At 44.6% G+C, this 26,551-nt stretch overlaps 1 protein-coding gene and 1 pseudogene across 1 annotated transcript in view; both read right to left on the bottom strand.

The window, feature by feature from the left end:
* Positions 1-462: 462 nt before the first annotated feature.
* The window catches only part of LOC102865440 (guanylate cyclase 2G-like), a 60,549-nt gene continuing 34,460 nt past the window's right edge, over positions 463-26,551 (bottom strand). Inside the window, 15 exon segments of the mRNA XM_006880168.1 lie at positions 463-567; positions 2,471-2,562; positions 3,846-3,914; positions 3,917-3,943; positions 5,359-5,533; positions 7,798-7,990; positions 9,351-9,491; positions 10,551-10,768; positions 13,298-13,386; positions 13,389-13,421; positions 13,645-13,813; positions 22,926-22,988; positions 22,990-22,998; positions 24,084-24,188; positions 25,399-25,482. Coding sequence (XP_006880230.1) covers positions 463-567; positions 2,471-2,562; positions 3,846-3,914; positions 3,917-3,943; positions 5,359-5,533; positions 7,798-7,990; positions 9,351-9,491; positions 10,551-10,768; positions 13,298-13,386; positions 13,389-13,421; positions 13,645-13,813; positions 22,926-22,988; positions 22,990-22,998; positions 24,084-24,188; positions 25,399-25,482 — 1,572 coding nt within the window.
* Positions 24,295-24,684, bottom strand: LOC102866120 (annotated as a pseudogene).

Raw genomic sequence — 26,551 nt, 5'->3', positions numbered from 1 at the left:
CCCTCTACTGGGAGGTTGGCTCAACTACCCACCCCGAGACTAATTTCCTGTGGATGTTGATGTGCCCCTATCCTCAGTAACAAGGGGACCTGGGGGAGGAGGGGGGAGGGATTGTAAAACAATGAGGGAACTTTTCTTTTACTTTTCAAAGAGAAGAGTGTGCTGAGGGGAGGGTTGGGAGGGGAGAAAAGTGCAACAATGAATGAATGGAAATCCCAAGTCTGTAAATTTTCATTAAAATGAAAAAAATAAATAGAAAAAAATAAGCTATTTTTAGAGATCTGATGTTTCACATTGTGCCTTGCAAAGTAACTCTCTTTCTCTCTCTTTTCAAAGAGGAGAATAAATTAAAAACACGCTTTAGTCATCTTTCTCAACTAAAAAAAATAACAAAAGGATATAGTGGAGACTGCAAAGAAATGGTTTCCCACAGACTTTTCTGTGCCCCCCACAGAACTTGCCTCAGAAGATCTCAGGGACTTTAGCGTCTTCCTCAGCAAATTCAGGAAGCAGAATTGTGAGGCCTTCCTTGCCTTTCAACCAGAAAATTGTTTGTTCTCCTTTGCCCTGCGGGCAACAGTGGAAAGCATTAGTGTATCACAGAGAAGACTTCTGGGAAGTCGGCCTCAGAGCAGACCTCATGGGGATTTCCTACTGTTACTAAGACCACAGAGGTTTTCTCAATGAGGGAACTGAGGATTTGTCATTGAGACAATTTCAACTCGTGGTGACCCCGACACGTGTCGGAGCAGAGTTTTCAGCGGCTGACTTTTGCTAGGTTTTTTTTCTCTTGAAGAAACTTTGGGTAAATTCTAACCACTGACCCTTCTGTAAACAGCCACGTCTTTAACTGCCCAGGCCACCCTACGACTCAGTAAATGAAAGGCCTCATAAGAGATGAAATCTTGGTGATTTTTTTCACGTCTAGCTGTTGAAAACCAATAACACCAATGTTCTTGAAAAGGTAAAGCTTACAAGTACTAATAAACTCTACTGAGCTTTTGCTATAAATCAGGCACGCTATGAAGTGCTTTCCATAAGTATTCACATTTATTGCTCAAAACTATCTTTCAAGGACATCTTCCTAATCTACAAATGACCATACCACGCCCCTAAGCCAAATAGCAAGTTATAGGACAGGATCCAAAGCTAAGTCTGTTCTGCTATTGTGCTAGAAGAATTCTCTCTGAGCTGAAGTCATTAGACACAGTTCAATATGTCAGGGCCAGCCTCCACACCCCAGGAAGTTGATTCCCTTTCCCTATTTCATTTCTCTTCTCTGGACCCCCACATCTACTCACATACCCAACAACACAGTATCTACCTCATCACTTCCACCATAGAGGAAAAGAGTTGGATGAACTCATTCTAAAGCATTTGCATCAACATCTCTCAGGCAGACCAGCCCTCAAGAGCAATATCCTTCCCTCCCAGGAAGAGAAGAAAGAACACCACTTATCAGAAACATTACAATGCCCCAGGATATAGTTTAGTGGCTATCTGTAGACCAGAGTAGAAGAGAAGGCAGAGAGAATAGGAAGAGATAATGAAAGTCCAAAGGTGAGGTCCTTTGCTCCCTTTTACCTAGAGCCTTGGGATTTGGGTGAATAGATAGAAAAACCAAGGTAAGTATTGTCATTCTCAGGATTGGATCCGGTGCTTCTTTACTTGGGGAACGTCACTGTAGGTGCCTAAGTTGGAAAACCACTTTTGGTAGAGATAAAGGGGACATTCCATCAGAGGTTGGCCTAACTGGAAGTGAACGTTATCTCTGTTGAAGATTCCATGTTTAACCACTCAAGAAATCAGAAGACAGGTTGCTTTGGGAAAATCTGCTGTCAAGGACCAAAATGCTGAAGAGCAAGGATGTCAGATCCAAGTCATAGTCCTTTTCAGTTGCTTTCTGAATAAGGATGATAGAAGAATAAGTTCCTTAGAATTGTCTTTTTGGAGAAGAGCAATGACTACACCATGGAATGCTAAAAGAATAAAGAAGTCTGTCTAGGAGGAAAAGCACTTAGGGCGACCCTCAGAGGTAAAGATGGTGAAACATCATCTCACTGCCTTTGAATGTGCGGCCAGAAGGGGCCAGTTCTTAGCAAAAAACATTATGCTAGGAAAGTGGATGGTCAGAAAACGAGAGGAAGATGCTCGACAAGGATTGAAGAGTAACTGACAATAGGCTTGTGTATGTCGGAGATAGTGAAGACGGCGCAGGGTAGGATAAGGTTCAGATCTAATGTTTGCGGGGTTGCCATGAGTCACAGTCAGCTCGAAGGCCTCTAGTAGCACCACCTCCACCCCCACAGTCTTATCTGGAAGAAGACTAGCCATAAGCACCTCTAGAAAGAGACCTTCTAGGTCTCTGTTCACCACCGTATGGAGTGGAATCATAAATGCAACCAAGCTCCTCACCAATCTCCATGAGAGATCCACATGGAGAAAGTGGGGTGCGGTCGGCTGAACTTACCTTGACGTCAATGGTGCCTCTCTTTTGTAAATTGTACCCTCCCCAGGCCAGCAGGGTGGAGGCGGCACTCTGGCAGACATGAATCCGGAGAGTTGTCATAAATCAATCATTGCCTGGTCATCGTCCTGCTCAGAACTTTCATAGGGGCATCAATGAAACGGGCAGCTTTGGAGAGGCAGCACCTCACTGCTCAAATTCTCAGACCTCCAGGACTTCCTACTCAACAACTCTCCTCCGCAATCTGGGATGTTTGGGCAGGGACCTCCCACCACCCACCCAGGCATGGCTCAGACAAACACAGCTGTGTGTTGCTAAGACGTGTTTGGCTTAGAAAGAGAAGGCAGAGCTGACTCCATCAACAAGTTAGCCCTTCCCAAGAAGGAAGATTAAGCGGTCTTCTCAGATTTCAGTGCAAAGAAAAAATCTCCAAGTACCTGGGAGGTACCGGAGTTGGGATATATTATTGGAAATGTTGTTTGTAACCAGAACGGCAACTGGAATCACACTTGGAGACTATAAAAGGAGTTAGACTATTAAAATTTAACCCGAAGTCTGTACTGACTAGATAAGAGAGGGATCTCTGTTTGAGACAAAGTTGACTACCTTGAACAATCAACTAATAAGCAGAAAAATGTTTCGTTCATTTTTATGTGTTATGGGGAATATACGATATGCAAGTCCCAGCCCGATTCAAGAGAATGTTTACCAAAACCTTGGCACCGTCAATCATTGAATAATTAATTTTGTGTATTTCAGCTGATAAGGGGTACTCAGGTTTAAGTAATAGTCTGTATGAGAAAAGGATTGTAAAGCAAAAGAATGGGATGTTGCCTGAATTTCCTGGCCAGAGATTTCCTCTGCTAAATTAGGGCTATCATCCCCACCAAAGATGGGCAGATCCCGACCCACCGACCAACCCAGTACAACACCTGGTTTTGAAATAAAGTTTTATTGAAACATGGCCATGCCCATTATATATTTTCTGTGACTGCTTTTACAAGAAAATGACAGTTTATTAGCTATGCAGAGACCTTATAACTCAAAATACCTGAAATATTTGTGATCTGGCCCCTTACAAGAAAACAAAATGGCAATTCTTGCTCAAGATTAAAAATATGAATTATTTTCTTCTCCATGTGTCGGACTGTGTAGAATAGAAAGTCTTGGAAAGAGGAAACTGTAAGTTACAAGGTTGCATTAAAGAGTCCAGGGCTAAACCTTGCCCACCAAACTCATGACCAGTGTTGTCATCCCCTCCAGATGGTAAAAGGGTAGGTAAAATGCAAATGTGCCTTCTAAAAATAACCCTCTGGTTAAAGATAGGACAGTGGAGGGACACAGTGCTGTGTCTGCAAAGTGCAGTAAGCATACTCACGCAAACTGCTGCTTTCCATCCTGGATGCCATGTTCACCGTGTCTCCAAACAGGCAGTACCTGGGCATGGAACTCCCACCACGCCAGCCACCACGGGACCTGAGACGAATCAAAAGGCATAACCAAGGGGCAGCTCCCCCAGGCCAGATGCTTCATGCTTATCAAGTCAATGAATGCAATTAAAGAAATATTTGTTAAGCTCCCTCTTGGGCAATGCTTGGCAGTAAGTCTCTGAGGCGAAAGACTTGGTGAAACTCCATGTAATCAATTAATATTAATGTGTCATTTCTGTGCTAGAAATTTAGACAAAGCCAACAGTAGCACAGCCAGGAGAGTAATGAATCCTGATTGGGGATCAGATTTCTATTTGTGGAACCTTAGAGGATATATGTAGGAGCAGGACAGGCTGAACATACTTTAGGAAGCATGATCCAGGGGGAATTGCACTGCTAATCTAAAGGCGCATTCACACAATGGAATACTATGCAGCACAAAGGAGTAATGATTCTGTAAATCATTCCCTAACTTGGGAGGGACAGGAGAGCATGATGCTGAGTGATCTCAGTCCTATAAGGACAAATACTGTACAAAACCATTATAAGTATGAGGATCCAAGGGGGAAGGGTGGAAGCAGAGCTGTGAGTTGTGTATGTGTTGGGGGGGATTAATCATGGTTCACATAATTTGATGGGTGGGTGGGGTTTGCAAAATGGGAAGGATCTGGTGTGAAAAACAATGTATTGGAATTCTGTCAATAAACTAGTATAAAAAATAATGTAAAATATAATGTATATGAATGACTATATGAAACATAATGTGAATAAAGATTATATAAAACACAATGTAAATAAAAACTTATATAAAACACAATGTATATGAATGAAACATACTGTAAAGATACTATTATATAAAAATCAATAAAAAAATACATATTTTAAAAAAAAACCCAAAACACAAAAACAGCCATCTTTGGCAGCCCCAATCCAGCAAAGGCTTGAAGGGAGGAAAAAACAGGCAATCTCAAAGACTTGTACCCTTGAAAACCTTATGGAAGATCAGCTATGGTTTGGTTCTGCCTTGATGGCAATTACTCTGAGCACAAAACAAAGATGAGAGTCTATGTCCCAAAACTAAGAACTTCAAGAGAGTGACATGAAAGCATTAAAACAAGTGAAGAGACCTCTGTACAGGCTGCACACCCATGAAGCCTGCCCTGGGCAGAAATTTGACAGAATCAGAACAGGTCAGAGAGCGCTTGCGACAGAAGCATGTATGCAAAGCAACACTGTACAACTCGGGTCTCCGTGTTCTGGTTTGACACACACACCTTGTAGCCTTTATGGGTCCTGGGTTTTACCAGGCAGTTTCACTAACAATTCAATCCTCTTTTCCTGTGAAGATGCTGCTGTCTTATGTCAAAGTTCTTAACAACCTAAGCTAGGACTCAAACTTAGAGCGACTCACTGCCACACGAGGGCAGTAAGGACGGCTGGCCTGCCGTCAGGGCGCCCCACCTGTGTGGAGACCTATGTGGAGCCTGAGCTTCTCCTCAGGCATGTGGTCAATCCGGAAGAAGAGGGTGTGACTGAGCAAGTGCAGGGACATTGTGGCCATCTCGTCCACATGGCGAACCACATTGCGAATAGGCAGTCCACTAGCCACCATGTAGGCATCTCCAATGGTTCCAACCTGAAAATAAAGCAGAAGGTGGCCTCGTGGCCCCTGGATATTGGAGGGTCAAGACCAAGCAAGGCCCCTGCTTTTGACTCCAGCTATATATGGCCTTTTTTAGGCATCTGAGAACCGGACAATGAACAAAGATGACAAAAGAAGACTTGATGCTTTTGAACCATGGTGGTGAAGAGTACGGAATACCCCATGGACTGCCAAAAGAACAGATATGTCGAGGAAAAGGTGCAGCCAGAGTGATCCTTGGAGGCAAAGATGATGAAGCTTTGTTTCACATACTTGGGGCATGTTGCTAGGAGAGGTTATTCCTTGGAGAGGGACATCATGTTTGGGCAGGTGGAGGGGCAGCGAAGGAAAGACCTCCAACCTGGAGGATTGACACAGTGACCGCTGCAACAGGCTTGAGTGTGTTAGGGATTGGGAGTGAGGTACAGGATCTGTTCAGATCGGCTCCAAATCAATGGCACCTAACAACAACAACAACAACACGCATATTTGGAAGAGTCACACCTAATCGCCCAAGTCTCAGTTGGTCCTCAGGTTTCTGCTCCTTTATTTGTCCTTCCCTCCCCTGAGTCTGCTCCCCGAAGTGCCACTTCTTCCTCTGAAATCTACAGGGAGGTGAGAAGTTCCCCAGACCAAGGTCAGGATGGTGCGGCAGGCAGCCGTGCGCTGAGAGGTGAACTTCAACATCAAGTTGACCATGAAGAATCCAGCCTGAAGCATCCTCACCACCACCACCCCACACACACACACAAGCTCCTGTATAAAGTGCATTTACACATGTGCATAAACAAGAGGCTTTGGTGGCTCAGCGGTTAAAGAGCTTGGTTGCTAACTGAGAAACTGGTGGTTCTAACCCATCAGTTAGCTCTACGGGAGAAAGATAGGGTAACGTGAACCCTTAAAGTGTGCAGCCTTTGAAACCTGTTGTTGTTGTTGTTGTTGTTGTTGTGTGCCTTTGAGTCAGAACTGACTCACAGATGACTCTTCATTGTGCTTTCAGAGGCAGTAAATCACACAGGAGGAGATTGCCCCATCCTTCTCCTGCAGAGCAGCCGGTGGATTTGAACCACGTGCCTTTGGGATTACAGTGCAAGTTCTTAGCAGTGAGGTTTGAGAGTTTTTTGTGTGTAAATTTACCTACCTGGTCTATTCTCACCAAATGTTCTTGTAATCAACTTTCTAATCTTTTATTCACAATAGAGAAATCAATGGGTAATTGGGGCTTAAAGTTGCAATCCATACAAACATATCTCACATTTAGCAAAATTGGAAGATGATGTACTAATGAATTTCAGTGGTAAGGAGTTGTGATGCCAATCCAAAGACACAGATGGCAATCCCCTCCCGTGGGATTAACTGCCTCTGAAAATCTGCTTGGAGGGTCAGCTATGAGTCAGTTCTAACTTGACAGCACACCACAATAACAACAACAATCAAACAGTAAAAACATCCACTTCTCCTCTTGCCTGATACCCTGAAATGACTATTTGTGCACTAGTCAACTAGTACACAAACCCAATTTTGGTCTAGGATGCCTTGTCCCTCTGTGAGAACATCAGTCAGTAACACAGACTAACATTAAAGCATAACTCAAACTAGTCCCCTCTCATGAAGATTTTCCACCTCAGAGACCCAATGAAGGGTCAATATGAGTCAGAATTGGCTCACCAGCAGCGGGCTGGATTTGGTACCCCCTCAGAAACATTCTTTCCTCCTAGATGGTCAGATCCACGTATTCTCAGGGAGTTAATGGGCTGACCTGCTGTCTCCGCTGCAGCCATAGACTGAGAGACTAAAATTGTGCCTCTACCCTCCCTCACTTTGAATTACTCAGCATCATGATAACTAAAATGAAACCATGTACAATCTATAGACACTCTTTCAAGAAGTAAAAACGGATCTGGAGAGTTTTTGTGTTTTTTTTTTTTCAGGAGGGGAGGGGAGGAATTAGCCACTAGAAGTCAATAACTTTACAAAGGTTACTATTGAAGGAAATAATGGAAGAGGACAGAAGGAGCCCTCTGGTGATTCTTGACAAGCACATGAATCTCTGATTAATCAAGCCCTTTACCACGAAAACAAACAGGAATAAAGTATTGAGTTCCTGTCATGAACTGAGATGGACTTCCTGTCTGGAACAGAACCTTCTTTGTGCGTGATGCCCAGGCCAGGTTCCTCTTCAGACAGATCCTGGGAGACAGCTGGCCAGGAGCACGTGCATGCGAGCAACCTTCCCACGAGGGAACCGGGCAGCTCACCTTGTACACATCAAAGGTTGTAATGATACCATCGAATAAGCTATACAGGTCGTTGAGAAGCTTTACAACTTGCGAAGGGGAGCTGAGAGCACACCGCTTTGTGAATCCAACAATGTCAGAGAAGAAGACTGTCACCGAGTCAGAATGTTCTGGTTCCACAGACTTCCCAGCTATGAGCTGCTCTCCAATGAAACTGAAACCAGAGAACATGAGATTTTTTCTTTTCATAGCATCACATTCATCTTGTTTCCTACTAAACAAATAAACAGACTGATAAAGCAAAACCACTGCTGTCTCATCAATTCCAACTCCTAGTGATGTCATGTGGGTAGATTAGTGCTGCTGGGTGGTGGCTTGACAGCCCATCACAACCCATCAAAGAGGTTTTTTTTTCTTACCAAACCAAAATCAAATCTATTCTCATGGAATTGATTTCCTATTATCTCCCAAGGCCCCCACAGAGTTGTACTTAAAGATCTGTGTGTTTCAGAGGATGAAGTTTTGAGGTAATAGAATAAATCATGTTAGAGGAATTCCATTGATATTCATTTCTCCAATTGTATATTCTCTAAGGAGATGTTTTAATTGGTGAGTATATAGTAGGGAAAGAGAAGAGTTGCATAAACACATTTATTCCCCCAAGAGCCTCTCATTTTCCTCTATTTGTTAGGGAGTGTAATTGCAAAGACTTGGCCTGCAGATGTGGAAACAAATGCAATCATTCACTGATCCAGAAAGCAGTGTTTTTGCTTCAAACTTCGCATCTATCAAGGCACACAAGGAAGGCACAGGATTGCAAATAGCAAATGCCTCTGCCATGTGTTCAGAGTATGCACGAGTGAAAAGCAGAACCAAAATGAAACACGTTCTGAGTTTGCAGTTATTAAGGGCACGTCGTATTGCACTAAACTTTCAGAGGAAAAAAATGCTCCTGTCATGATTTCTCTGGCCCATGAAGCTTGAGCGCCATCTAGTGGTACTGTTGATGCTGCCAGAGTCCCCATCGATGTAAAAGTTGTTCCATCCTATGGAGTCAGGAGCAGAGCTCTGCGGCCTACGTGATTCCAATTCTCCAGCTATTCCACAGGAGAAAGAGAAGCAATCTCTCATATGATCTACAGCTTTTGAAAACCTGCTTCCAAGGCCAGCTGTGTATGAATCAGTTATGACTCTAAGACACACAACATGAATTCAAGAGGGGCATTCCTTTGGAGTCCATAAGGAGTTATTCTACTAAACCAATGGTGGTGCTTCTCCGGCAGTTCGAATCCATCCACAGTCCTGCAGAAGGAAGACAACAATCTGCTCTTGTGTGATTTATAGTCTCAGAAAATCTGCTGGTTTGAATTTTAGTATGGATTCGGGGCAGGGGGGTTGTGTCTATCTCCTCCCCTTTATAGAATCCAAGTCTGTCAAATTACGGGCAAAATCTCTGTACAATTTGAGGATAGCTCCGTGTCATCTCAGAAGAAGCGGCCAACGTGTGCTCTCCGTGTAGGCCATCTTAGGTGGAGAGGCTGTCCCTCCTTGGACTCCCCAATGCTTGGGACTACCTGGGCAACATCCTGGCCAGAAGCTTTTCCACCTTTCTCTTCTCTGCCATCAGCAGATTGGTCCTCTCATCCACCACCTCCCTCAGTTGACCAGCATACACTTTCAGCTTGTTTACCATGCTGTCAAGGATGCTCACGTGACTTGAAAAAGAAGCAAGACTTCCCCCGCCCCCAACATGCTTTTATTGCTTGGAAAGAGCCAAGTCTCTAAACCTTTTTTCTGAAAACTTTAAGGCCACCGTGGAACAGAACTGCCAAGGACATATTCCAAGAAAGGCTTTCTTGCCCTTAAGGTGTCCTGCTTCAGGGTTGCCAATGGACAACACTGGAATGACAATGGCCATGAACTCATATATCAGGACACAGTCTGTCAATAACTAGCTCTGTAACCCTGGGCAGCACCTTCTATACTTCTGAGCCTCAGTCGTCTTATCAGGAAAGTGGGCATAATAGTACATACCTGGCAGGGCTGTTTGAAGGATTCAGAACGTGGTATGTGTAAAGGATCTAGCTCCTTTTTTGGCACTGACCAAATGCCGGCGATTCCTGACCCTGCCAATATGTCCCAATATGCTACATACCACTGCCATAGCCATCTACAACTTGGCAGAGTTGAAGACAAGTCATCCTTTATTTTTTCAGATTGCTTAATGTAAGAGATACTTTTAGATGCTGTACGTTAACAAAGGGTTCTCAGAGAAATCCTTTTAAACTAGTCTTTGAGAAAGAAGGTAAGCAATTATGACATAAAACAAGCTACCCTGAAGAAAAATGTTGAGCAATGTGAGTTGAAGACAGCAATCTAAGGCTGGTGAACAATTTTTATCTGACAGTCCAATGCCAGGTGATCTTTAGGACTCTTGGAATGCTGGTTGAGGAGGATTCCTAGGCCATGTCAAGACTAGCTGGGGAAAGATTGGCTTGATGGACTAGTGATGTCTGAAATACAACAAGAAGGTCGTGGGCACATTCCTTCTAGAGGTGTTTTTACAATCACTCTAAAATGAAGGGAAATGTTATCACTTCACTTTAAGGAGCATGTAGCCCAGTGTTTCAAGTGGTAAAAGATGAGTAGGCGGTGAATAAAACAAATTATTAATTCACTGAGTCATTGCTACTAGCACCAATCACAGCACTTGCCAGTTTAGATTCTATGGCTCCAATGACGAGAAGAGAATAGCTACCGCGTGTCTAACTCACCCCTTCGGGCTGGCTTCTCGTAGAACTTTCTTGATGGAAGAGAAACTGGGCCTTTCCTCTGGAGACTCGTCCCAGCACGCCTTCACCATGCCCACGAGGTTTCCGATGCCCTCTTCCTCTGACAGGGAGGGTCTCAGTGGAGTTGTGGACGTGGGGTTTTTTGATTTGGTTGATGATTTCTGAAATTCATTTGGTGAGTTTGTTAAAGGTTTGAGGTCCTAGAACTGGAAAATTTGTAAGTGAATGGAAGCAGACTAGCATTTCAGAGGAATTTGGGTGTTTTAAGAGAAATATTCAAAACCCTCCTGGGGGAAGGGGAAGAAGTAAAGCAAATACTTCCCACTTTTGTGAGCCCCGCCCACTGCAGCTCATGGAGGTCCCGTAGGGCAGAGCACAGCTGCCCTGTCCACTTTGTAAGGCTGCCATCTTTACCACAGGAGCAGATGGCCACCTCTGCCTCCTGCAGAGCAGAGAGGGAATTGCAACCACTGATCTCTTCAACCCCTGTGTCACCAGACAGCATATAAGCACCCCTCAGGCGGCCTGGTGCTAAGAAGCTGTGCTGCGGTCCCAAAGGTATACAGGTCAAATCCACCAGCTGCTCTGAGGGAAAAGGATAGCCAATCTCCCATGTGATTTACTGCCTCAGAAAATCCACTGGAGGGTCCGCTCTGGGTAGGTTCTGACTCAATGGCACATAACAACAACAACAACAGTTAATCAGGAGGGAGTTCGGGCAGCCTAGTGGGTACAACATTGTGTTGTCAACGCAGAAACAGGTGGTTGGGATCCCCCAGGTGCTCCATGAGAGAAAGGCACTCTTCTCTCCAGTGATTTGCAGCCTCTGAAAACCTGCTGCAGGGTCAGCTCTGAGCTGGTTGCCACTAACTGCAATGACGGGGAGACAGGAGGTTACGTGGAGGGCTCTGGAGAACAGGCCTCTTCTCCTTGATTTAAAAGCTCCAAAACACAATAGAGGGTCAGCTCTGAGTAGGTTCCAGTTCAATGGCAATGAGGTGTGAGTTAATCTGTTTTGGAATCAAGTTTGGTTTTTAAAAAGAATTTTTTAAGTCAGCTTTTCTTGGAGGAATGTACCCTTCTATATGTTGTTGTTGTTGTTGTTGTTGTTGTTATGTGCCGTCGAGTCGTTTGCAACTCATAGCGACCCTGTGTACAACAGCCCTAAACCCTGCTCTATCCTGTGCCAACCACATTGCCTCTGACACACCCATCCCGATTACCCCAGTCACCGAATCAATCCACCTCATAGAAGGTCTTCCCCTCCTGCGCTGTCCCTCTGCTCTACCCAGCATGATGTCCCTCTCCAAGGGCCTGTGTCTCCTTACAACATGTCCAAAGTACGTCAGACGAAGCCCTTCTATATGAGTTCTTAAAAATTTTCAGGGTTTCATCAGGCTCTGGTGGCAAGCAGCTGCACTGCAATCCCAGAGGTGAGCGGTTTGAATACGTCAGATGCTCTGCTAAGGAGGCGGGACAATCTCCTCCAGTACCAGTCAGATCCAATTTGATGGTACACAAGAAAAGATTAAAAAAAAATCTAATTAAAAATATTTTCAGGGGTTCAACAAATGAATGGCTAGAGAAGTTGTAGTATAGTCACACAATGGAATACTACGCTGCATTGAAAACCAAGGGACTCGTGCAATATTATACAAAATGGGTGACCCTGGAGGACATTGTGCTGAGTGAAATATCTCAGTCACAAAAGGACAAATACTACATAGTGCTACTGTTGTAAAGCGGGACTGACATCGGAGTTAGGGGTAAACTAAGAAGGAATAAATAATGTATACTGCCCTGAAACAGATGAGGGAGAGAGCTGCTACTCCTTGGAGGCAAGGATTCTGGCGCTTTGTCCGACATACTTTGATGTTGTAAGGAGAGACAGGTCTTTAGAGAGGGACATCATGCTGGGTAGAGTAGAGGGACAACGCAGGAGGGGAAGACCCTCTATGAGGTGGATTGATTCGGTGACTGGGGTAATCGGGATGGGTGTGTCAAGGGCAATGCGATTGGCACAGGATAGAGCGGGGTTTAGGGCTGTTGTACATAGGGTCACTATGAGTCGCAAACGACTCGATGGCACATAACAACAACAACAACAACAACAACACTATTTTAATGACAGGAGTCCAGAATGAAAGCTGCATAGTGGAGTGGACTTGGGGGGAGGGACTGTATAACAATGAAATAGTATTTTTTAAAATTTTTTTGGTTTTACTTTGCAAAGAGAAAAGTGAACAGGGAGAAAGGGGTGGACAGAGAGGAAAGTGCGCAACAATGAATGAAGGGAAATCCAATGTTTCTGTAAACTTTCATTAAAATAAATAAAAATAAAAATTTTGAGGTGTGTCAACTCTTATTCATGGTGACCCTATAGATGTTAGGAACATATATGCAAATAGCATTGGACATTCCCAAAGGCAGTTGTAAGCAATTCTGAATTCTATGTAATAAGTTCCATGCAAATTATTTTAATGAATAGTCAATGAATGTCACCACCATGTTCTGCCTCTTTGTCCAACCTTGTAAATCTTGATTATTTTTTGTAGCCAAAATGCAATTTGTTTTCTTATTTTTTTAAAAAAAAAAAAGTCTGTATTTGGAAAATGAAAGATAAGGAGACAAACTAATTGGACAATTCACAAGACAATTACTAAAAATGGACATTTAAAAGCAGCTCGGAGGGAGCCTCAAAGGCGGCCTGGGTCACCTTGGAGTCCCACGCTGAGGTCCTGGTGGCGGATGAGTTGTCGCATGATCACCCCGAAGCTGTAGACATCCCGCTGTGGGGTGCTGGCACAGGGTGCCCCGGGAGGCGCAGCAGCTCTGGGGCGGTCCAGTAGAGCTCTGCAGAGCAGGGGACAGTGCGGGGGCCTGAGATCCACAAACGCCACCCCCTCTAGCTCAGGAAACAGCAGGCAGGAAAACATCCGGCCCTGAGAAATGGGCCCTGGGCAGGCCTGACCTAAAGGGCCCTGAGGGGTGTGCCCCGAAGTGCAAATAAAGACCATCCTCTGAAAAGACGCACTAGCTGGTGCCCAGCCCCAAGCTCACCACCTCCCCTGCTCACCTGAATAGTCCGTGCTTCGCTCGTTTTAAGTCTTCTCTGTCCGTCCACACTTAAGCGTCCACAGCCCAAAGCCGGACAGCTTCACCTTCAAGCGCCCATCCACTAGGCAGGTGGTCAGCTTCAGGTTGCCGTGGGATGCCAGGGGGCTCTGGTGGAGGAAGTACATGCCCTGGAGGACAGAGAGCGAGGCCGTGGGGCTGGTCAGGGGCCTGCGCCCACAGTGGAAACAAGGACAGACGCAGGTGCAGAGAAGCCAAGGGTCCCATCAGGGCTTCACTCAGAGCCGGGGGCTGAGGGAAATCAAACCCCTCGCCCCTGAGGCATGGAGACCCATGGAGACTCTCCATTGAGTTTCTGAGGGTCTAAATCCTGAAGAAAGTTCCTCTCACAGAGCCACTGGTCCTGTCAAACTACTGACCCTCCAGTTAACAATCCTCCACTTAGCCTGCTATATATACTACCATAGCCCCTAACACACTGCTGTTGTTCGTGGCTAAGTGCCTTTGAGTACCACTCATAGCAATCCTATGAACAGAAGACCTGAACCCTGCCCTATCCGGTGCCAGCCACATTATCTCAGACAATACTCAAGCCCACTGAGCGTTTACTGTGTCAATCCATCTCGTTGAGGGTCTTCTTTCGTTCACTCTCCATTTTTCCAAGCATCGTGTCCCTCTCCAAGGAATAGCCTCTAATGACATGTCCGTAGTATGTGTTGGTCATCATTGCCTCCAAGGAATACTCTGGCTTTACTTTTCTCTAAGGCAAATCTACTTGTTCTTGCTTTCTAGTCCTTTCCAGCTCATGCTAACCTTCGATAGGCTTCCAGGCTCTCTCTCGTCTTTAAGAGAAAAGCCTCTTCCTCTTTCTTCAGAGGAGTAGCTGATGGGGTGGGTCAAGCCTCTGACCTTTGTCTTACCAAATCAACAAGAAAGGTACTAAAGCTGCAAGAGCTCTTGTCAGCAGGGACATCAACACAGGAGAAAATCACTTCTGTCCACTCATCACAATAAAGGCAAGAAAGGACGTCCTGGTGACATCGTACTTAATAAGGTTGTCAGTTCATATCTACCAGCCACTTAGCAGGAGAAATGTGTGCAGTGTCCTCTTGCACAAATTCAAAGCCTTAGAAACTGCGTGGAGCGTCGCTAGGAGACAGATTCCACAGGACAGCAGTGGGGTTTTTAACAACTGGACCTTTAAATTACAATCCCAGCTCTACCAAGTTAGGTAATAATTTACTAAGCCATTGCTCCTGTGCGCTGCATGGTATTCCATTGTGTGAATGTACCATAATTTCTCAATCCATTCGTTTTTGGTTGGACGTTTGGGCTGTTTCCATGTTCTTGCAATGGTGAATAATGCTGCTATGAACATTGGTGTACAAATCTGTTTATGCCTCAGTTCTCATTCTCTCAGGGTATATTACAAGTAGTGGACAGGCTGGGTCATCTGCATTTCTATGTTCAGCTTTCTGAGGAAGCACCAAACTGCCTTCCAGAGTACTTGTACCATTTTACAATCCCACCAACAATGTATAAGAGTTGCTTTCTCGCCACATCCTCTCCAACATTTATTACTTGCTGTCCTGATAATCTTTGCCACTGTTACTGAAGTGAGATGATACCTCATTGCGGTTTTGATTTGCATCTCTCTTATTGCCAGTGATTTGGAGCGTTTCTCCATGTGTCTGTTTGGACTGGAGAGCATTATGTTGAGTGAACTAACTCAGGCCCACAAGGACAAAGATTATATAAAACCACTATTGTAGAATGAGTATAAGGATCCAAGGAAGGTGAAGGGAGGAAGCAGAGGGATGAGAATGTCCAGGGGGTGTATTAATGATGGGATTGTACAATTTGATGGGGGGGGTGTGAGGGAAATTGGAAGGATCTGTTCTCAAAAACAATGTATTGGAATTTTGTAAATAAACTATTATTTTGTAAAAAGATCTCAGCGCTACCACCTACAGGTGGGCAAGTTACTTAACTCCCCTCACTCACTCAAACACACATTGCTATCAAGTCAGAACCGACTCTACGCTGACCAGTCAGAAGTTGTTGTTATGTTTTTTGGAGGCTGAAAATCGCATAGGAGGAGCTTGCCTATCTCTCTCTTGTGGAGCCTCTAGTGGACTTGAACCACAAGCTTCTGAGATGACAGTGTAACCCCCTACCCATTGGGCCACCAGAACTCCCTCCAGCAGTTTTGGGGAGACTAAATCTCACAGGAGGATGTTGCCCATCTTTCTCCCTTGGAGCTGTTTGGTGGATCCAAACCACCAGAGAAGCAGCACCTCTGAGTTATCAGCCCAGCTCTCTACAGACTACTCTACCGGAGCATACGCCTTCACTCCACAAGTCTCCAACTGGAGGTAACAATAGTGTCTACCCGATAGACTAATGGCGGAGATCAAGAATAACAATCTGTACACATGAGCTACCAGATATCATATCACATACATAATAAACACTCAATATAAGTTATCATGAAAGCTTGTATCAGTATAATAAATAGTATCAGTATATTAAAATACTGTGCAATTAATAGTATTTTATTACTGACATTTATTAATGATAATACTATTGCATGCAATTAAGGGTCTTGTTTGAGCATTTTATTGAAAAAAGCAATAAAATAAGGAACACTGGAAAATGTTTATGTTCTTGTCTATGAAAAATCTGTGTTCTTGAGGGATTGCATGTTGTTATATTACTTTTATTATTATCATTATCATATACAACAAGGTCTGCTGTTATAGCCTATATAGAATTGCACCTCTAATCCAAAGAGTGTGCGCCTTCAGCAGTTCAAATCCAGCAGTGGCTCTGCAGGAAGAATAGGCAGTGTTCTTCCATTGCAATTTACAGCCTCAGAAACCCACTGGAGTTCACTATGAGTTGGAAACAACTGAAAAAAAAAAAGGCGAGTTTGAATTTGGTTATTGTCTAACAATCATCCACTGCTGTCCATCGAGGCAGCTTTGCCTCACAGCGGATCTTCCGCAGGTGTTCAGAGGCCATACGTCACACAGGAGGAGACTGTCCACCTTTGGCCGAGAAGCAGCCATTGGATCAAAACCACCACAGAGGCGATCGGATTAGTGACACACATCCCCACCCTGTGACCCCAGAGCCTCCAAATCATAATGAAGCACCATAACATGGAATGTGGGGTCCCGTGGCCTAGTGGGTAAGGAGTTAACTGTCAACCCAAAAACAGGCGACTGGAATCCAGCAGCTGCTTCAAATGAAAAACATTCACAAGCTCCTCTGGTCCATTTTGTAGCCTCTGAAAGCCCACTGGAGGGTCAGCCGTGAGTCAGTTCTGATGCGCCAGAACGTAACAACAATATCCCAACACTCAGGTCCAAATGCTGCAAGGTCAGTGAGGAATCTGAGAACCTTTATAAGCTGCAGATTGCGTGCAGGACAAGAGTGAATGGGTGATGCATATAGTTAACATACTTAGCTTCCAATCCAAAGGTTGAGGCTTTGAATCCCCACAGAGGTACCTCAAGGAAAAGGTCAGGCAAACTGCTTCTCCAGAATCCACCGTGCAAGTCCTCTTCCGTTTCACAGTTCTGCTCCAGCACTCACAGGAACTCAGCGAGAATCCACAAAGGGATTTTCAGTGTCTTCTTTCTCTGTCTCCAAGTTTTCAGGCTCATCGGGTTGTTAACTGCTTCCAGGAGCAGTTAACAGAGCTGAGATTTAAAGCCAAGATGCCTCTAAGTCACTCAGTTTTACTGTTTACTTTGCCCTGGAAGATTGTGAGTGAGATAGGGCGGAGGAGGCATCAAAGCCGTGCTCCCCAACACCAAGATGGAAGGTTCCTGCCAAGTCTGCAAGGAATCACAAGCCCAGCTGAGAAGGGGGTCACCCATGAGTGTGGCTCTGAGGAGGCACCAGAAGGAAGGATGTGTAGAAGGTGGTGTCTTGAACTGGCTACTACACCTGAGGACAGAGCCCTCGGTCCCTGGGGCACCAGGTCTGGGCTTCGCCTCTTCCTCTGGAGTTCTTAAAGCTGAGCCATTGTCCTACCCTAGAAAGAGCTCAGGGCAAAAGTGCATTTAAAATGTGGACTGATTCCAGAAGGAAATGCCTGAGACAGTGGCTGGGCACCCTTCCTCTCCTCTGCCTCCCTCCCAAGTATGTAAACCAAAATCATACTTTTAGAAACTATGCTGAACGTGGAGTACTTTGGTTTTCCTGGTGGGCCAGTATATAGTACAAATGACAACGAGGCACCAAAAGTAGCTTATATATTTGTTTTGGTTATTTTACTTTTGTTGAGATTACACAAAACGAAACGTTAAAAAAAAATTCAATGATGTCTGCCTGTAAAACAAAACACCAGTAGGCTGTGTTCCTTTATCAGTGGGATTTCAGTGTCCGTGAAATTACACAGCTGAATCTCATGGGGGAATTGCAGCCCGTTCAACAAGACTCAACAGACATGCCCTACAGACTGAGGCAGGCCTCCGACATGTGGTGCTAGAGGTGGCTGCCTCTTCAGGGTCCCGCAGCCAGGCTCCAATGGGCCAAGGTCATGGCCAGAAGTTACATGAACACCATGCCCTAGCGGGAAGGCCCTTCTGATCTTATGTAAATGCCCCAGCTACACTGAGGGCAATTACAATCGTCAATGAAGGCTTTCTTCAGTCTCTGAAACTGCAAGCAGGACAGCCGGGCCATGGACCACCCTGGTTCGCACCAGCTCACTGTACTTGCTCCCTTCCCTGCACTCAGGCCACCCACGAGGGATTTTCTGTTCTCCTCACTTCTGATGGGAGCTCTTCCCATCACAGTGCAAACAGCAGAACTCTCAGCTGTGTGAGCTTCTTAAAGAGAAAACACACATCTCTTTGTATTTCCTGTCTTGATGGGCAATGCATCAGATTTTATTGATATTGACAAAGAACAAACAGAATGAGAAGCTTCACATTTTATGTGCCAGATTTCATTACTCTTGGCAGTCTGACCACATGTCTGCTGACTGTTCCTACGTTTACTAAAAAGTTGGCGGAGGTTCACACTAGCTCTCCCTCTCGTTTCCACAACTGTCTCCTGGTAGAGATCCCTGCTAGGCACAAATGGTTTGAGCTGAGCTACTAACCTAAAGGTTGGCAGTTCAAACCTGCCTCCATAAAACTGACAGACAAACCCTGTGACACACAGCATCTTTGTGAAGCTCAACCAGGGAGCTCTGGTGGCCTAGTGACAAGAAGCTGCACTGCAATCCCAGAGGTTGTTGTTGTTGTTGTTATGTGCTGTCGAGTCGCCTGCGACTCATAGTGACCCTATGTACAACAGCCCTAAACTCCGCTCTGTCCTGTGCCAATCGCACTGTCTCCGACACTCCCATCCAAATTATCCCAATCACTGAATCAATCCACCTCATAGAGGGCCTTCCTCTCCTGCGCTGTCCCTCCACCCTCCCAAGCATGATGTTCCTTTCCAAGGACTGGTCTCTTCTCACAACACAGTTCAAATCCACCAGATGCTCTGCTAGAGAAATGGGGGGGCAATCTCCTCCTGTTTCAGTCAGATCCGATTTAATGGTACACACACACAAAATAATAAATCCAAGAAAAAAAAAGAAATCAACTCCGTGACAATGGGTTTGGTGCACTGCCAACCCAAAGGCGTATGGTTCAAATTGACCAGCTGCTCCACAGCAAAAATATAGGCAATCTCTTTCTGTGTGAACTGCCTCTGAAAATCCACGGAGGGTCAGCTATAAGTCAGCTCCAGCTCCATGGTACATAACAGCAATAACTGATACTCAGCAGGGGTTTACCTAGTACCGCTGGAAGAGCCCAGCCTTGGCTGCAGATGTTTGAAAATCCTGTCTGCCTCTTACCAGTGAACTAGGTCCTTTATCTTTCAAAGGCTCACTCCCTCCAACCCCGCTTTAAAATAGATTTCATATTAATACTTGAAGTTAGTGATATTGAAGTTAGTGAAGAATTAATGAGTGAACTCTGGTGGTGTAATGCATTACATGTTGGACTGCTGACCAAAAGTTCAGCTGATCAAATCCACTAGCTGTTCCATGGGAGAAAGATAGGCAGTCTCCTCTCATTAAGATTCACAGTCTTGAAAACTTGATTAAGGATTGCTCTGATCTCAATCAGCACCATGGCAGTGGGTAATGAAGTAATAGTGGAGTTTATTATTAATATTACTGTTGTTGTTAGATGCCATCAAGCCGTAGGTGACTCATAGTGATCCTATGAATGGAAGACCTGGACAATTGTATAACATTCATCATTTCTCCGAGTTCATAAAGTTTCCAGAGACAAGCTATTTTGGAAGTGGATGCCACTCCTGATCCTAAGCTTGTTTTAATTGGGAAGCTCCACCAAACACTGTCCACCATGGGTAACCATTATCACATTTGACACATCAGTGCCACAGTGTTTAGCATCACAACAACCACGAGTTACCTTTGCACAGCAAATGGACAGACCAGTGCTATACCACTTAGAAAAATGTCTTACCAAAAACAGTTAAAACCAGGCCTGAGGGCCATAGATTAAAATCAACCACCATTGACTTGTTAGTATAACTTTCTATCCACCAGGCCCACAGAGCTCTCTCAATGTTGGTGCTGTTGTTGTTAAGTACTTCTGAGTCATAGAGGACTCATAGTGACCCTATGAACAAAAGACCTGAACAACTGTATAACTTTCATTGTTTCTCCAAATTCATGCTATAAAAAAACATAAAGCAAACAACTTGTGTAGTTTTTAATTTATGGATAAATTTAAAAAGAGAAAACTGTAAAATTAAGTTTAAACATCAATTTTCCACTTAGGGTGTTCTGGTGGCATCCTCCTAAGCCAAAGGTGGTACCTTTGGATGCTCGAATCCATCAATACCTAAGGAGAAAGATAGGGAATCTCCTCTCATGAGATTTATCACCTCCAGAAACCCACTGCAAGGTCAGCTGTCAGTTCCAATTCTCCAGCAAGGAGATGATACTGCTGAGGAGTGCATTTAAGTCAATGTATCAAAATCCTGTCACCTCAGCGTATTATAAGTAAAATATAACTCAATGAGACATTCCACAGCCCCTCCACAGTCGCTAAAATAATTAAAGCCAATCACAACCAGAAGCCAGTCTTTCTTTTCCTACAAAAGTGCCTAATCCCAAAACAGATGCTCAGTGAGGGTTTATTGAAATATTGATGACGGAAGCCCGGTGTTGCCCATGGAGATCCAATCACAGAGAGGTTTCTATTTGTCTGCTTTCCTTCATAATGATATGCTAGCTTCCCACTAAGGCCTGGGAGATCAAAGTTTCACAGGCCATTAAGTTTCAGCTCTTTAGAAACAAGAGCATTTATTGCCTTGAGGAAGAAAAATCCTTCAATGTTGGCCAGATCAACTGTATCCATTATATCCACACAAAGTTGGGGTCCAGAGAGTATTACACAGGAGCCACAGAATAACAGAGTGGATCAGGGTATGTCATGGGGTACCTCAAGTCAACAGTGACCCCATAGGACAGAGCTGAACTCCACTAGAGGTGGCTTTCTAGGCTATGATCTTTATGTGAGTTGACCACCAGTTTTTTCTTCTGAGGAGCCACTGGGTGGATTTGAACCACTAACCTTTCAGTTACCAACCCAGTGCTTAACCATTGTACCACCTGGGCTTTACTTACAGATTTTTTTTTTAAAGCTCATTATTCTTGCGTCAATTTCAACTCATAGCGACCCTCTAGGGCAGGGTAGCACTACCCCAGATGAGTTCCAAGGCTAGAAATCTTTATGGAAATGGCTGCCACGTCCTTCTTCCTTGGGGTAGATGATGGGTTTGAAATACAGACCTTTCAAATAGCAGCCTAACATTTACTCTAGAGCTCCTGGTTAAAGGTATAAGACTACAAAAAAATACCCAAGTTCAAATCCAAGCTCAATCTTTAACCAGCTATGGGGTCTTGGGCAAGTTGTATAAACTCTCATTGCCTTGTTTTCTCCTCTGTAAAATGTGAATAATAGTGTATTTTATCATGAGAAGTAAATAAGTGAATTCATACAAATTGCCAGAGAGTGCCTGGTGGAGCCAAATCAGAACAAATATAGTCTAGTTATTTTCTTCTTCTTCTCCTCCTCCTCCTCCTTCCCCTCCTCCTCCTCCTCCTCCTCTTTCTTCTCCTCCTTCTCTTCCTCCTTCTCCTTCTCCTCCCCCTCCCTCTCTCCTCCCCCTTCCCCTCCTCCTCCTCCTTCTCCTTTTTCTTTTCAGTCACCAAAGCCCCATTGTCCCAAAGTAAAGTTTCAGGCTGCTTCAACATCTTCTCACATCTACATTCATAGCCCACCCCTCAGTAGCTGTGCTGGGTTATTGCGGCACTAATTCCCATTTCCAGGAGTATTAAGAAGGTCCCTTCTCATCTCATCTCATGGTCTCATAGTTATATTCTCATTGCTGTAAGACACCCAACACTAAATTGTACAGTCCTTGCTCTTTTCTGATTGGCTAAGTCTAGCACCCACCCTTAGTGTAAAAGACTTGACAAAAATCTAAAATAATCTAGTGAAATATAAACTATTATGAAATACAATAGTTTATGTTTATATGTTGTTGTTATGTGCCTGTGACTCATAGCAACCCCACGTATAACAACCCTAAACTCTGCCAATCTCATTGTCTTTGACACACCTACCCTCATGACCCCAGTCACCGAATCAATCCATCTTATCGAGGGTCTTCCTCCCTTGCACTGTCCCTCCACCATCACAAACATGTTTCTCTCCAAGGACTGGTCCCTCCTTGCAACATTCCCAAAGTATGTCAGACAAAGCTTCAGAATTCTTACCTCCTAGGAGCAGCCTGGTCTCACCCTCTCCATAGTGAATTTTATTTTTAAGTTATATTTATATAATGGTTTGAACTTACCAGCTACTCCATTAAAGAAAGATGGACAATCTCCCATGTGAATCTGCCTCTGAAAACCCACTCAGTGAAGGGTCAGGTCTGACTGGATGGAATATAACAACAGCAGTATAAAATACAAATATAAAATATAATGACATAGTGTTAGATTAATTTATATAAGATACTTTAGTATAAAATACTTTCTCCATCTTCCCTTGAGACCACAGAGGGAGAAACCTATGGGCAAACTGAGTAAAGTGGTAGCTTTTAAAAAAGAAGAGATTGGAGGAAGACCAGAATTTTCAGAGAAGACCACAGCTCACTTTTAATCCAAGGCAGAGAAATCCTCAGGAAAACAAATTTCTTCCTTAACAAAGATTAAGTCATACTCACGTTGGTGATGTCATATGCAAATGAGAGTCTGAACATCCAATCCATTTCAATAGTTGAGTTTTTCCAACACATCCTAATAAAAAATTTATTCCGATTATCGACAGTGACACAACCAGGAGCTCAATGAGCTTCATTCATTGAACGGATGTGACTCTAATACATAGCTACTTTTTGGCTGGAACTAATACTACCTAGCTCTGGTGGTTTAGTGGCAAGGTATTGCACTGCCAATCCAAAGATGCATGGTTTTAATCTATAAGATTCTCCATGAGAGAAAGATGGGCCATCTCCTCCTGTATAATTTACTCCCTCTGGAAACTCACTAGAGGGTCAGCTATGGGTTGGTCTGCCTTGATGGTATATAACAACAAAAATATCACCTAGGGAGTTCTGGGGGCTGGTGGATAGGGAATTATGTTACCAGTCCAAAGACGGGCATCCACCACCATCTGCTCCACAGATGAAAAGTGCACTCTCCTCCCTGTGATTTACAGCCTCAGAAAACTCCTGGAGGTTGAGCTGTGTGTTTCAACTCAATGACAATGACATTGAGGTTTTGGTTTGGTTTGGTTTTTATTTTTTCATTTTAACCACTTGAAGCTAAAACCAAAATCAAACCCAGTGCCATCAAGTTGATCTGATACACAGCGACCCTCCTTCTACTTTGAGTCTATCTTAATGGGAACAGACTGTTATATCTTCCCTCTTTCAGTACGGCTGTTAGATTTTGGTCAGCAGCCCAACATATAGTCAGCATTCCACCACCACCAGGGCTCAATGCAGCCTCATTGTCCCCCAGACATGCACTGACTCAATATTGAAAAAGTACACAGTCCTCAGCTTTCCAAACACTTCCTTCTTCCTGATGGCAGATTGATGATCACATACCACATGCAGAATGGTCCCAGGATCACAATAAAGAATTACAGTGATGTCTCAGGAGAGCAAGCCAACCTCAGACGCTTCCACCCGGAACAAAGGAGACCAAACACAGGTGCCGATCTGATTCCCTGCCGGAGTCTAACAGGATCATTCAGATCTTGCAAAAAGACCAGAGAGGATCTCTCCTTGGACCAGCGTGGGAACAGCATTGATATGGTTCCTCAACAGCTGACACTACTCTAACTTGAGGTAAGATTTCCCATTTTACTTACTTACCTTCAGACTTCCTCTTTTGCAATACTGGGTGACAATGCAGATGTTTGGGGGTTCCGTACAAATACCAAAGAAAGGGACGATGGTGCCATGCCTTAATTCACACATCTGTAAATAACAATGGTAATTACAGCTGTAGTTTTTTGGTTGTTTTTTTTTTAATGATTAATAGAAGATTTATTTAAACAATAATACACAGTCATCTCTGTCTCACTTAATATGAGATGTTAAATGGTCGTTCCCATTTTCCTTACTGGATAAGTTTTTCTTTTCTATCTCTCTCGGTTTTGAAAACGTAGTACCAGGAGAAGAGGGGCCCAAGGCCAAACACAGCTCCTGTGATAGCGAGCTTGGGAGTGGGCCTGAAATTGGGATATATATTTGCTGATCTTGCATATGTCCAACGAATCAAGGCAGGATCTTCAATGATCGTCTTCCGGTTGGGGTCATTGAGCTGAAGCAGATACTCCCGTTTAAGCCGGGATCTAATGGCCAGCTGCTCGGCTTGAGCCCGCCGGGTCTCTAGAGGGATGTTGTATTCGGCTGGGTCGAGGGTAGTAGGTAGAGTGGCCAGGCGCGATGGCTTGTACTTGGGGAACGACATCTTGGCGACAGGGCTACAGCTGTAGTTTATGGAGGGCACCTCCCATGTCAGGAACTAGGCCATGCATTTTGCATCCTTTCTTTCATTTAAATCTCACAAAGGCTCCATGAGAGTCTATGGGCAGACCTATTACTGCTCCCATTTTGCAGATGGGGACACTGATGATCAAGGATATAGAGTGACTTATCTAAAAGCACAAGGCTTAGAAATGATGGAGCTGTGATGTGAACTCAGGGGATCAACCTTCAGAAAATCCACCAGAAGATGATCACAGTTTAATCATTCATATTAATTAGATCATATCAGAAAGGGTAGCCCCAGCCTTGCTTCCTCATAGCTGATATCAGTGTGTGAGTCAAGACAGATCATGGATATGGATGGAGCTGGAAATATGACACCATGAACTTGACTCTATCCAAGAACCAAGTTCAAGGCAGGTAAGCAGCCATCACAACCAAAGGAGATTAGGGACCAAAATTAAGGCCAGGAAGGAATAGGGGAAGAAGAGCAAGGCTGAGAGGATTCCCAGGTTTCAAGTCCGAAGAATCTGCGACCCAAAGCCTGGGCTGTCAGTGGGAGGAGCTTTGAGCACTGTGTTAAGGAACCTGTTCCTGCCTTTGAGCCGCTCCTTGTGGCTGGAAGTAGGAGGCTGGGGCAGGAGGGTCCGCACAAGGGCTGATGCTCCTTCTCCCCCTCCCCAGGGTGGGGCCTCACCAGCTGGATTTCCTGTCACACAGTTGACTTCTTAATCTGAGTTTCATCTGGGTCAGCAACAAAGTAAATGGCTACATGGTTTCCCTAGAACATGAGACATAAGCAGAGGGTTCTTAATGCAAGCTGACCCGGAGAACGCTTCACCCAGAAAGGGTTAGGAAGAGGGACAGAAGGACTGGCAGGAAGCTCCTCTGTGGGAAGGATCTTTGCCCAAACCATCCCCAGTGGTGACACCGTGCTGTGCCCACACACTGTGCTGCCAGCTGCATCCTGGATCATGACTTACAGAAACGCCCCTGCGAGTCACAGTAGAGCTGGGCTCCAAATGGCTAATTTTTAGGAAGTGAGTCAATCTCAACCCCTTTTTTCCCAGGCATCTCTGACTAGATTAGAACCTCCAGTGTTGCAGTTAGCAGCTCAGCTAATGTGAACTGTTTGCAGCGCTCCCCACAAGGGGCACCGTGCTGCGGGCCAAATAAAAAGACAGTATTGTACTAGCATTGCGGTCCTGTGAAGTGGCTGTGATGCGCCCATTTTCAGACGGGATCAAGAGACTCCATAACTTGTCTAGCTCACACATTTGTCAGTAGCAAACAGGAGATAATATAAGCTCTGACTTGAATCCTGAGTGCTTAACTGGGCAACCCTCACGGAGGTGCCTAGGAAGAAATATCCTGGTGAGCCCCTTCTATAAGACCAGCCATTGCAAAGCCTGTGAGTACAGCTCTCCTCTGACCCACACGGGCACCAAGAGCAGGCGTCAACTCCAGAGAAGCTGGCTTAGCGTTACCCCCACCCCACTCCAAGGCTATCTGTACACTTGGCGTGGCAGCAGCACTAGTGAACTTGTGACAGAGAATGGCAAAGGACATGCTGACAATGGAGATCAATCAGAACTGGTTTTGACCAAGACTGGCAATATAACAATAGAAACTGACCCTTGAGGAATGTGGCAAAACAATAGAAACTGGACCCTCAAGGAATGCAGCTATATGACAATAAAAACAGACTCTCAAGGAATGTGGCAAAACAACAGACTCCAGGACAAGATAAAGGAGATGGCCCCCTAAAGACTCAGCAAGAAAACTATTGGACGTAGTTGACCAATTCAGCAAAGTAGCAGGATACAAGATCAACATACAAAAATCAGTTG

Source organism: Elephantulus edwardii, unplaced genomic scaffold (assembly GCF_000299155.1).
Source record: "Elephantulus edwardii isolate Elephantulus edwardi_28Jun2011 unplaced genomic scaffold, EleEdw1.0 scaffold00006, whole genome shotgun sequence".
Lineage (NCBI taxonomy): Eukaryota > Metazoa > Chordata > Mammalia > Macroscelidea > Macroscelididae > Elephantulus > Elephantulus edwardii.
This window is presented reverse-complemented; position numbering and strand designations above follow the sequence as displayed.